Source organism: Canis lupus, chromosome 6 (genome assembly GCF_048164855.1).
Source record: "Canis lupus baileyi chromosome 6, mCanLup2.hap1, whole genome shotgun sequence".
In the NCBI taxonomy this organism is placed as follows: domain Eukaryota; kingdom Metazoa; phylum Chordata; class Mammalia; order Carnivora; family Canidae; genus Canis; species Canis lupus.
Window position 1 is genome coordinate 61,546,988 of NC_132843.1, and position 13,435 is coordinate 61,560,422.

Genomic DNA, 13,435 nt, shown 5'->3' on the forward strand with positions numbered 1-13,435 from the left:
AACTAAAATTTGGAATGACTTGAGAAGACCCTTGACATTTGTGAGGCGAAGAGCCTATAAGGCTAAAGAAATCTCTAGATTAATTTTCTCCTCAAAATTCAGATACTTATACAAATCCTCATTTAGTCATTAGATGTGTGATACTCCCTAGTGAACAAGACAAACACAGTTCCCACCTCAAACAGATTTTCTCTAACTTACATCTTGATCTTTTGGTCTATCACCTCTAAAGTGGCAATGTCTCCTAAAATTGTTTCATTTTTCAGTGCTGCAGGAATTCTTCAGACCATTGAACTGGAAGTTCTCATTATTGAATTCCATTTTAGTCAGTTTAATGAATTGAACCCTGTTATAGATATAGAGCTGCTCTTATTTCTCTTTGGATGGCAACACCATACGAGCACAGTGGCAGTTAAGATCCCATAGTACCTTATGATTCTGCAAATGAAGCTGTATTGGGGGAGCTGTACTGGAGAAGTTGTGTTGACTAGTTGGCTAATACTTACATGCAATGAATAACAAGTATCATCCAAAAATAATTTGAGGTAATCACCATAAAGGTAGTGGCCATTACAAGGGAAGCCTTTGTCCTACATAAAATTCTCTTTTGTGATCACAGAAAACTTTTTGGGAGGTCCAGGGTTTCTCCAAATATTTCCGTATTACCTCATTTGTGCCAAGTAATGGTCATGTGTCAGTAGAATATAAAAACTTACACAACACAAGAGTGTAATTTGTTTATCCAAGTCCTTCCGAATTCCTTCCTTTGAACTTTTTTACCATCTCACCTATACTTTTCAAGAGAAAACTAACATGAATCATCCTGACCACCTTTTCTTCTGTCTCAGGAAGTATCTCTTCTCTCCACGATGAAGAGCTTTCACCTGTGCTTTTTATCTTGTCTTGTCCTGTCTCTGTCTGAATCTCTTTCTATCCATGAACCCTCTATTTCTTTATCTTCCATCCAACCTTCAAGACTGTTTCCTTTAACTCAGACTTCTACAAACATATCAAAGTTTCTTAAATTCTGAAAACAAAACTAAGACACTTAGTTATATGAATCCTATATTCCCTTTCTTGAAATAACAGTTTCCAATAGGTTTACCCACCTACTCTTTTTCCTTTCATTTTCTATTCACTTCTATTTGCAATTTCATGTTCAAAAGTGCTCTTTATTTACCTCAGTGATTCTTGCCAAAATCACTAAAGATTTCCAAACCCAGTTCTAAGCTAAGCTGTTCACAGATGTTTCACCCTATTAAAAGATACACTACTTCTCTCTATCCTTGACCTCTGAGTTATCTTTTAATCGATTCTCTTCTCTGACAGCTATTTGTCTTGTCCAGAAGAGATTTCTTTCCATTTCTGGTTCATTAGCTTTTGGGATGTTCTAGAGTCCCATGAACTAAATTATTGGTGGTAATAACTGAAATGGTAGAAGTTGGTGAAATTCCCAAGGGAGAGGTGTGTAGCTAGAACAGAACAAAAGGGAGGTCCTGGAGGAAAGCGCACATTAAGGAGTAAAGACGTGAAAGTAGTAAAGACAGTATGGCAGACAGAGCAATTAGAGAGGATGAAATACAAACCAAGATGCATAGGAGGGGGATTTGAAAGAGGGACAGGTACCGTGTGAAATGTCTCAACCCCCAACCTCATCTTCTCTGACTTCACCAAAACGTCAAGGAGGAAAAGAACTTCAAAAGACATCATTATATTTGGAAATTAGGTGGTTGCTAGGTGAAAATCAATTGAAAGGATTTTAGAGAGTGGCTTTCAAGGAAATGGAATAAATAAGAGAAGGCTAATCTTGAGGAAATTAGACAGTGAAGGATAGAGCAGAAGTTTATGTACATATCAACATGTGGCCTCTGATAGTTAAATGATTGGCCTGTAACATTTCAAATGCTCTTAATTACATTTTGCAGGACTTGTTTTTAGAACTCTGACAGGAGAATATAAGATGTTGCCCCCAATTCATAACCAAAGCAATGATTGCAGCTCTAATTAAGCCTAAAAACACACTTTTATATCCTCAGATCAGCAACCCAAATCATACCTGCTCTGTCTTTATTAAATGAGTTTAAGAAAGTAAGCTTCTTGCAATGTACTAGTCAGTGATGGACCACAGGGATCTAACAAATGTGAATTCGGAGGAAGAAAACCACTCAGAGAGTAATAATGAAATGTTTGAGGAGGCCAATTAATCTAAGGGTCCAAGTTTTTCCATCATATTACTCATTAAACAGGCAGGTGCCTGCTCTTTCCTTCAAGGGAAAGAATAATGATGGGCTACACCCTTCTTTCAAAAGAGATAAATCATTTTGAGGGTACATACAAAGAAGGTGGCAAATATAGTTCTAAATTTTTGTTTCTTTTTTTTATTTTTGTTTCTTAGCTAAAGAATCTGATTAAAAATATTTAAGAAACTATAGATTCTTTATACATGAACCTCTATGCAAAACATAGGGCTGTCCAAGAGAAGGCTATGGTTTAATTTCAAGAATCCTAGACTAAAAGATCAAAAGCCTGACTCTATGTGTTGATTCTGCTAGCAATATTAGACAAATCTCTTGGCTTCTGAGTCAAATTTTCTTTAGTTAAAAATGAAAAAACTCAGATCCATCTCAGGATGAGAAGGTACAGAAATCTTAAAATGCTAGACACATATAGTATAGTATGCTAGATGAACTTTACTATGGCTGAATGATTAAAAAGCCTTGTAAGTCAAAGTCAGACATTTTGTAATAAGGTGACACTCATAGTTGAGACATCTGAGGAAGAACTAATATTTGATTTTCAATGTACATCTGTGGGTTAGGCAAACAAAAAAGTACATAGGAGGTTCTTTGAACATGTTTCACAAATGTTTGTGAAAAGGCAAATCTACAGTGTACAAATATTATATGTACAGACGTTTTACATCTCTATCCAAATTTAGCTGAGCTTAAATACATTTAAAGGATTAATTTCATAATTAGATGCCAATCAGTGAAACTTATTCCATTTTTGCATTCAAAAGTTGTTTTTATTCTTCTATATACTAAGACATCTTGCATTTCATTCTATTTGCCCTAGAGAAGAAAATGAATACCTAGTGAATCATGTAGACTTAGACATGATTGCTGAAAGATTACAAATCAGCAAATTATAGGAAGATTAAATTAATTATGGGTGGAGCATGTTATTCCACCTCTGTGATCTTTATATAGAATTTCAATTGATCTATTTTCTAATTTTATGTTTAACTACATTTTAAGTTACAAAGAGGCTTAAAAGGAGTAAATTTATGAAGAAAGTCATCATTAGTTGTGAATTTGCCTTAAAAAAACATTTAAAAAAATTAACTTATTTATTTGAGAAAGAGACAGCAGAGAGGGAGAGGAAAAAGCAGCCTTCCTGCTGAGCAGAGCCAACACAGGGCTCAATCTCAGGACCCCAAGATCATGACCTGAGCTGAAGACAGCCACTTAACTGAATGAACCACCCAGGCACCCCAAAAAACATTTTTAAGAAGCAAATTATTGCATCCAGCTGGAACACTTCAGTAATTTGAAGCTAACATTCAATTTTCTAAGTCTTCCTTTCTTTTCTAAAGTTTCAGGTAGATAAATGGTAAACACTTAGCACAATATAACTAAGATTTAAAATGTATACTAACCATGTGGAGCCAGAAAGACCAGCAACGTAGGTAGCACAATCTAAAATCCCTGATTCATACAGTGCCTTGATCACACCTGAGAATCCGACCATGGCTCGGAACCCTCCACCTGAGCCCAATATGGCCACCACAGGCACCTGCAAGGGATGAAACACAGATCATTAGTAAATCATAAAACATACTCCCTTTTGGTTTCGATTTTTTTTATGTTCCACATTTGGTAATAAAGAATTTTAAGTTCACTCATACCTTGTTATATCTAATTTTTTAATAAAGCAAATGCTTCACATAAGAAAATTAAGAATGTCTATTAGAAAGTAGACATTACTAAACTACCAGCTAATTCTATTAAAAAATAATAGCAACCGTAAGTCTCTATATTTGCTTGACGCTTTGCAGTTTTTGGCTTGCTTTGGGTGCACTTTTTTTTCTTATGATCCTCTCAAAAATCCTGGGAAGTGAGCAAAAACATCTTTGCTCATTTTGTAGATGGAAGTTCTAAAATGCTGATATTCCTGTGTAAGATCTATTAGCTGGTAATGTGTAGTTAAGTAAGCACTGTGCCCTCTTGGTCCAGAATTCCTACTGCTCCTTTATGCTGACTCATTTCAAAAATATATGCTATTATTCAAATGATTAAAAAAAGACAAGGTCTACAAAATCTATATATTAAATCTATTTATTAAATAAATCTGATTGAGGGATCTCTATCTTTTGGTCATTACATGTAGATATAGGAATATCATTTATTTAAGTGAGGCATAAATGTAATAACAATTATGACAATAAAAATAGGGATAGATTGACATTTATTGAGCTCTTAGTATCTGGTAGGAACTGTTCTTAGCACTTTATAGAAATTATCTCATTTAATTTTCACAAAATTCCTCTGAAGCGTCTATTTTATAGGTCAGGAACCAAAGCACTTGGAAACAAGATCTTGAAGACTCGTTCAGGATCATGCAACCAGCAAATACAGTCAGAAGTTAAATCCCAAACTCCTATTTCCAGGCTCATGCTAATATGCCTTACTAAAATAAAGTGCTACAGGCTAGGAGGACATGAGGTCCAGAAAGTGTGGTCAATGCCAATCAGAGAAATTGAAGTGGTGGAGAAAGCTTCATAAATAAAAAAGAAACCTGAGGTTCATTTTAAAGATGCACAGTTCTTCACTATGGGAGGTATGAGGGCAGAAAAGGAGGGGAGGCTGTTCCGAAAATGGAAGCAGCATGAGTCAACCATGAGTTTTTGCAATAGAGAAGCAAAGGCTGTCTGCAACATGATTGAATTACAAGTCTTTGGAGAAGGAGAGATTGTCATTTTCTTTGTGATCTGAACCCTTACTGCTTAAGAGAGCTGGTGGTTTCTCTTTACCCTCGGGCACAGTTCTCAAAGTATACACAGCTGTCAGGGTGTCCACAAGGCCAAAACTATTTTCATGAAAACAGTAATATGTTATTTGCCTTTTTTTCATTCTCATGACTTCATGAGTGTATGATGGAGTTTTCTAGAAATTACAGGATGTGTGATATAGAGACATTAAATTTGAGAGCAGATATGAGAATCCAGCTGTTTTCTATTAAGTCATACAATAAAGATACTTGTAAAAATGTAAAACAATGCTGCTCTCACTTTTTTTGTTCTTGAAAATGTGGTTATTTTCATAAAATGTTATTTATATTAACAAGACGAGGACTTATCTAAAATACGTATTCTAATAAGTTTTCTCAGTTTTAGTTTTTTTGTAGGTTAAATATTCATAGGTATAACCCATATAAATAAATCTCCTAGAAGTTTTTTATATTTTTTGAGTATAATGGATTTCTGAGACCCAAAAAAATTTAACAACCACTGCTCCAGAATATCAGGCACATGGTGAGTACAATCCAACATCTTCCAGGAAAATTCTGAGCCTACTGAGGATAAGGTAGGGTGCAGGGGTGGGGCGAGACAGACAAGGGAAGAGGGAATGGATGGAAATATTTACTGGGGAAAGGGCTGTCTTTTGCTTGACATTGTTTCCCAGTAAAGCTATTATCAGAGAAAAATTATAGATAGAAGACTGAGCAATTCATGGAGCAGAGATATTAGATCATGAAGGAATTCAAAGCTTTATAAGAAATGAAGTGAAGGATGAAATCCCGGTGGGTGGAAGAACAGAACATAAGTGAGTAGGGATGTTCTGATTGGAGTATCTGACTGGAGTGAAATCAAATTTGTCATACTGTTATCAGGTTTTATTTTCTATATTTGTGATGAGGTCTCATTTGCAGAATAAATGTACACATCATGGAGTGCATGTGCAGAGATGAGCTCATGTACTTGTGCCAGCTCTTTTTTTAAGTGTCCTCCACACCAAGTGTGGAGCCTAATGTGGGGCTTGAACTCATGACCCCGAGATCATGAGTCAGATGTTCAACTGAGCCACCCAGATATTCCACTTTTGATAGTTCCATCTTATCTGTAATAGTCATGGTTTTCTTTTCTTCTGAGGCATGAATGGGAGACAGCAATCCTCCTTTCTTCAATCCCTAGAGTGAAGCTTAGGAGAGAAATAGAATCAAGGCATATTTACAAAGAAAATCTGACGACCAATCTGTGTCGGACATAAGAGGGGACGGAATGTGGTCAGACCATTAGGGTTTCTAGCTTTGCTTGCAGCAGATGATGTTGTCATGACCCAGGAGGAAAATCCCAGGGCATGGGGCCAGCTGAAGGGGAAATACTGCACTCAATCTCAGAAATACAGAATATATGACACAAATGCATTGTGTTCCGAACACCTGGATCCTGATTCTTGGGTATTTACTGACCAATGTGACAAATACATATATTCATGGAATTATTGTTTTAGAACCAGAAGGACCAAAAAGATTATGGAATTCTTGCATATGGAAAGGGAAGTCTGTAGAGGTTAGGTCTTAGTCGACGTAGGACAATTAAGAGCAGGACACCCAGGACTAATTTCCTAATCCAGGGCTCTTTTCTGATACCAAGTGGCCCTAAACTGAAAGACTCTAGTCATCCTAATTGGATGCAGGTTCGAGACCTCATTCATGAAAATACACTTCACCAGTTTGGTGCAATGGAGCAAAGCAATTTAAATGACTCTAAACCTGTGTATGTTTATTTATTATTTTTTAAGATTTTATTTATTCATGAGAAACACACAGAGAGAGGCAGAGACACAAGCAAAGGGAGAAGCAGGCTCCAGGCAGGGAACCCGACGTGGGACTCAAGCCCAGGTCTCCAGGATCACACCCTGGGCTGAAGGTGGCGCTAAAGCGCTGAGCCACCCGGGCTGCCCTGAACCTGTGTATGTTTAGATTCACAGAATGCTTTCAAATATAAATGTTTAAATTGTAAATAAAGCAAAATATGTAAGTTCTTAAAAACTTTGTGGAGGGAAAAGAAAGCTAAGATAGGAAACAAAAGTGGGTTATATAAAGTGAGTGAATGGAGCACAATACAGTATTTGTAGCAGACCAGATAAGAAGTTAGAAGGAGGAAGGATTGGAATTAGGCCTTGAAAAAAGAGTTGAGTTTATGGGCAATAATAGTGAACAGTTACTGTTGCCATGTGCCAAGCACAGGTTCCAAGGTCAAGCCAAGACAGTCATAAGCAGGAAAGGTACGTGATTTGAGGACCAAAGGACCAGTCTTCTTATTGTAGCAGGAGTATACTAGAGAGTCGGGAAAAATAAGATTAAGAAGGCCTTTAAGGAAAAAAAAAGTACTAGAGTGGATATTGTAGAAGGAGGAAGATTGTTTATATTCAAAAATCATTTAGAGGCCTTTGAGCCTTTTGATTTGGTTACTTGTAACATTGCATTATTGAAAATAACATTAAACCTAATACAAATCAGATAGTTTAGAGAAAGAAAATTCTTAGTAAGAGGTTATACCGTTCAACACAAAACACATGACCTGAACTGTTTTTCAGGGTCAGATTAATATGAAAAGTTGGAAAACTGAATATAAGACTTTCTCTAATCCTGAGAAAACAGCTCTCCATATGTCCTTCTTCATAAGCCAGTAACCAACACATACTTAGGGATGTTTATTTTATGTTGTTAGGAATTTTCTGGAAGTAGTCACTTATTAAACTGGAATTGGTTGTTATATAACCCGCTGTTTTCATTACTGCTTTACAGTAAATTCTTAGAGTTTTCAGGTAAGATTTTAAAGTCAAGTATCTGAGGTGCTATCAGATGAAACAAATGTCAGATATTTGTACATGAAAATTGAATGATCAAATAATTGAATGACTATGGTGATTATAATTCCCATCTTCATTTACTACACATGAATTAATGTTTTTATGTATCTCATTTAAATTTCACAACTCTGAGATATAACATACATGTCAAAGATAAAATAATTGAAATACAAAGACAAATACAAATACAAATACAAAGTTGATTTTTCCATATTACAAAGCTAGAAAGTAATGTCTTGTGGACTTAAAAGTGGATCTGTCAGACTCTAAAGCTTTTACTTATTTATTTTATTTATTTTCTTTTTCTAAAGCTTTTTTTTTTTTTAAGATTTTATTTATTTATTCATGAGAGACACAGAGAGAGAGAGCGAGAGGCAGAGACACAGGCAGAAGGAGAAGCAGGCTCCATGCAGGGAGCCCGATGTGGGACTCAATCCCGGGACTCCAGGATCACACCCTGGCCAAAGGCAGGCACTAAACCGCTGAGCCACCCAGGGATCCCCTTTTTCTAAAACTTTTAATTCACTATGGTCCACTGTCTCTGAAAGCTTTCCCTACAACTAACTTTGTGACCTGAGGCAAAAAAAATCCTTGGACTCTGTTTCCTTACATGTAGAAATACTGCGTAGAATTAATAACCTTGAGGCCTTTAGCTCCTAGAACACTCTAGATCCTATAACTCATACAGAATAGGAATTATAAAAACTATAAAAATATAAATTTTTATTAACATAAAAAAGGGGAGATTAGGCTTATCAAGAAAATACTGTGTGTCTGGCACAAGTATGGGCACTAGCATTCAATTTATTTCATCTAATTTTCCCAGCTCTCAAAAGGAGAGTGTCATTTCCATTATTCACATGAATACATATTCAATGTACGTGAACACCCTGTCTGCGTACAGATGCAGCTAATTGGTCATAAAACCATTACGTGACCGAAGGTCTCACCGACATCATAAGTCACTCTTTTTACTCATCTTCAGAAAGAAAGAGAAAACTTTAGTAAAAGAAACCATTAGATATTTAGCTAATTTGCATTTCAGATTCATGTGTCACTTTGATGATTTCAGCCCAATTTTACGTAATAAATGAAGGCTAACTTTGGATGTTTTAATAGCCTTGGTCATACTGAAATAACTTTCAAAGAAATAACTGAGGAGTTACAAGAAGCAGCTGTTAGTCCTGGCTTAAAATCTAAAAGAAGCAAAGAGATAAATATTGTTGACAGGTTTAGGTTATATTTAGACCTTATAGCATCAGTATTTGTGCATAAATGATATCAATGAATATTTCTCATGCTTCTCTCATATGATAACAGGAAGTGAATTTTCATTTACCAAAAATTCTGTGGTTGTGATTAAATTACCTTGATGCACAGGCTTATGGATATTATTACTTTCTTCTCTTGCGAAAGAAATTCTCATGTGTTTAAAGATTTTTTTGGTTTATATTTTCATAGATTTTTAAGGTTTGAAAATTATCTAAGGGCTTTTTCCTCCTTGGCTCCTGTATTAGTCAGAGTTCTACAGAGACACAGAATCAACAACATGTATTTATCTACCTACCTATCAAGAAAGAGATTTTTGATATAGAATTGGATCATGAAATTAGAATGAAAGCTCCAAAACCAGGAGAGTCACTAATGTAGTTCTAGTCTGAAGACCAGCACGCAGAGACCCAGGAGAGCCAATGGTGCAGATGGAGAGAAAGGCAGTCTGCTGGAGAATTCTCTCTTGCTCAAGGAAGCTGATCTTTTTTGTCCTATTCAGGCCTTCAAATGATTAGACAGGGCCCACCCACATTACAGAGGGCAATTTATTAATTCAAAGTTCACTCAACTGAGTGCTAATCTCATCTAAAATCACCCCATTTCATGTCTTAAAGAAAAGTACATAACCATCTCTGTACCAAAACTATCAGGTCTTAACAAAATTGTTAATTTGGATGCTCAAAATTATGAAAAACTCAAAGAAAAAATCTTTTCCTTGGTAAATTATTTAAGACGCCTTTCACGTGTTAAGTGGGAAGAAGGTGTTTTAATATATAACTAGTAATATTATATGAAAATTCAGTTCATTATGTTTAGTAAAATAGAGACTTAAGATATTTTTCTGATAGTACCTTTTAAAACACGCAGTCCAGTTGATTAAATATTTTTTAATTTCTAAGAGAGTTTATATTTTACTGAATAGTATGAAAGAGGGCTATAAGTCAAAAAATTTAAGTATTAGAATTTCCTGGGACCCCTGGGTGGCGCAGCGGTTTGGCGCCTGCCTTTGGCCCAGGGCGCAATCCTGGAGACCCGGGATCGAATCCCACGTCGGGCTCCCGGTGCATGGAGCCTGCTTCTCCCTCTGCCTGTGTCTCTGCCTCTCTCTCTCTCTCTCTCTCTCTGTGACTATCATAAATAAATAAAAATTAAAAAAAAAAAGAATTTCCTATGCCAGTTTCTTGCTAGAATCATAAATAGTTATAACCATTTGTACTGTTATGTATTTGGGTTTGGTATTTGTTAGTAATGATCATTCACAAATTATTCCCTTTTCTTTTTTTGCAGGTAAAATCAGGCAAAGATGCCTGAAGATGCCACAAACTCCACATTATTGAAACTTGTTTCCTTACCCTCTAATTTGTCCCAAATCATCTCTCTGTTCTGGCCAGTTTGGAGAAAAATATGGTATGAATGTCAAATCAGAACACTTTCTTCCTCTGCTTTCGCTGAAAGTCAATTTTCCAAAGTGTCAACCACCACCTGAGCCCCCAGTTCCCCAAAGCACAAGTCAAGACGCTTGAATATACATTCAAGGAGGTAGCCATGCCCTAGTTTTGTAACCTTCAACTGATGACTCCCCACCAACTTATAAAAGGGGTCAAAGAAGCTGTATTGAAAATGAGAAAGCCAACCCTACAAGCATAAAGGAAATTTTTTTAAAATAGCATTAATTTCTTTTTAAAGACCGAATGAGCATATCACAGTGATTATTCCAATATTAAAATTGTTCAGGCTTTAGACTGTTTGTGCATCCTAGGTCTTTACTTATTTGTTGTTGTTATTACTATTATTAATTAGAGGATAGAAGCAAAGATGACAATTACTGAATCTGATTTACCAGTGCACCTCCACAGTATTAGCAATGGTAGGAGCGGACATGGCTGTCGGTACTTGGTAAATGGTAATTCCCACAGTGGTATTGCCTCCCCACCATCCTGTGCCCAGTACCAGCCCTCCCAAAGTGATGTCCAGGCCATTTCCAGTCAGAAACTTAGGCAACACCTTTGTATATAAAGGGAATGAAGTCACTGACTTGGTTCGCATCACAAAATATATAAAAAGTAGTATATACGATCTCATTTCAATCTATGTACAATTTTTTTCCAGCATAGCCATAATCTCACGTGCAAAATTTTAAAAGTGAGTTTACATGAAATTGAAACTTGGTTTTCATCCAGCCCCTGGTCCTTTAAACCCTGGAAGCTTCCTCACATAATGCCCATGTGATTTATAAAACAAATTGAAACCTGCAGCACACTCAGCACCTGTCCCCCGCTACCTCCTCCCTCCTTGCTTGGACACGTGTGTTGGTGCATGCCTCCCCCTGAGCCTGTCTCCTCAGGAGCTCTGCAGTCTTCAGTTGTCACCCGCCTCATAGTAGAGTTTGGGCCTCTTGGACAAGTACTTCCTAGACCGACTCCAGCTCTCTTATTTCTTGGCTGTTCACATCCCACCACTATGTCAGATGAGAAAAACTCCAAGTCCACCTCCTGAATCCTGAAACTGGATCTTTGGAAGCTCATGTCTGTGCAGTACATCTCCCTGGCCTCCACTATTGGGAATTCCACACAGTCTGCCCTGCCATATTCACAATCTAAGATGCGAATAAGAACTGATAGTACACAGTGCTGCCATCACCATGAAGGTAAGAAGCAAGAGGGAGAATATTCCAGACGATGGAAACAACATACCCAAGGAATACAAATTCTTATTGATAACTCAAGGCTGACTTCTATCACATCTCCTCCACAAACTATTTTGATTTGCCTCCTCCTCTGTCACCAGATGGCTCTGTTTTCTCTAGTCTTTCACTGAATTTATATGACAGACTTCAGTACAGAATAGCACTCACAGAATGTATTATTTATGATCCACTTTATACTTTACCCAAAGCCATCTATCTGTTTAAACTGAAGTTATGTAATATATCCTGACTTGAGAGGAAACACTTTCTCTTTCAGTCTCGGATGAAGGCTAAAGTGGAATTCTCTTCTCTTGCTTCCCCACTATTCCAAGTCCATATTTTGGACACACACCCCCACACACATGCCCCAGCCAGTTTTGGTTTGTTATGGTCAGTTACTAGGGAACACAAAAACCATAGAGTAGCATTTCCCTTCCCATAAGACTATAATCTGGAAGTTTCATCTGACCAACAACTATTTTCAGACCAGAAAATTTATAAGAATGGCCTCTGAACAATCCAGCTATGCCAAAAATCCCCATGTACACAGTCTTACAGATCTTACTTATGGGAAAGATTCCAGACCTTTATTCATAGAGAAATTACACTAATCAGAGACACTGTTCTAACAACAATCTTGCTTATCAGATTTGAATTCCACAACAATAAAGCTGAAAGAGAAAGGAGTGGTTTGAAGAAATTACTTCAAGGAAACATGTAAAGCATGGGGAAATGGCAGTTGATCACAAATGAAACAGACATGAGAACACTCAAATCAGTTCGATCTGAGCAAGGAATGACATATTTTAGAAAGACCTCCCTCCAAATGATTCAAATTGATAAATTCTTAAAACTTTTTTTTTTTTATTATGGAGAATACATTTTTTAAAAGTCTTAGGACCTAAGAGAATAAGGTCTTGGGCTATTAGGCAAGATTTTATTACATTTGACAATGGTTACCCTCAGGTATTATGCAGTAGAACAGCAACACTCAAGTAGAATAGTTACTACTCTTCAGGGCAACTACATGCTCTTACACATTGAGCTGGATGCTTACAAGCACTAGCACTTATTCTTTTACATAATAAGAGACACAGTCTCCATTTTACAAGTGAAGCACAGAAGTGAAGGAGTCCAAGTTTATGCTGCCCAAATGTATTCGACATTATTTTATTTTATTTTTTTAAAGATTTTATTTGTTTATTCATGAAAGACACACACACAGAGAGGGATATATATATAGATAGAGGGAGAAATAGGCTCCCTGTGGGGAGCCCAATGAGGAACTAGATCCCAGGACCCAGGGATCATGACCTGAGCCAAAGGCAGACGCTCAACCACTGAGCCACGCCAGCATCCCTGTATGCAACATTTTAATTGTACACTGAAGTCCTAGGCTGGATGCTGTCTGTTGGTTGAACACTGGGAACAAGAGAAAGACAGTCTGTGCATTGAAAATTAAATAGGACTGTTCTTCTTTGTCGAGCCGCCATGACAGCCTGTCCTGCATTCCTTAAGGAGGATGATGAGCCAGAACTAACTAGAAAGTGAAGTCTCATCAGAGAGCAAGGGACTTGCGAGCTTAAGAGACCCTTGACTG

General features: G+C 36.9%; 1 protein-coding gene across 10 annotated transcripts in view; it reads right to left on the reverse strand.

Moving 5' to 3' along the window:
• PLA2G4A (phospholipase A2 group IVA) overlaps positions 1-13,435 on the reverse strand; it is a 150,685-nt gene that overhangs the window by 51,110 nt on the left and 86,140 nt on the right. For all 10 annotated transcript variants that reach the window (XR_012033085.1, XM_072830847.1, XM_072830845.1 and 7 more), the window contains one exon: positions 3,659-3,795. Coding sequence is in view for 9 of the 10 variants with exons in the window: in XM_072830847.1 (XP_072686948.1) it covers positions 3,659-3,795 (137 nt within the window). In the remaining variant the exon portion in view is untranslated. The remainder of the gene's footprint in view (positions 1-3,658; positions 3,796-13,435) is intronic.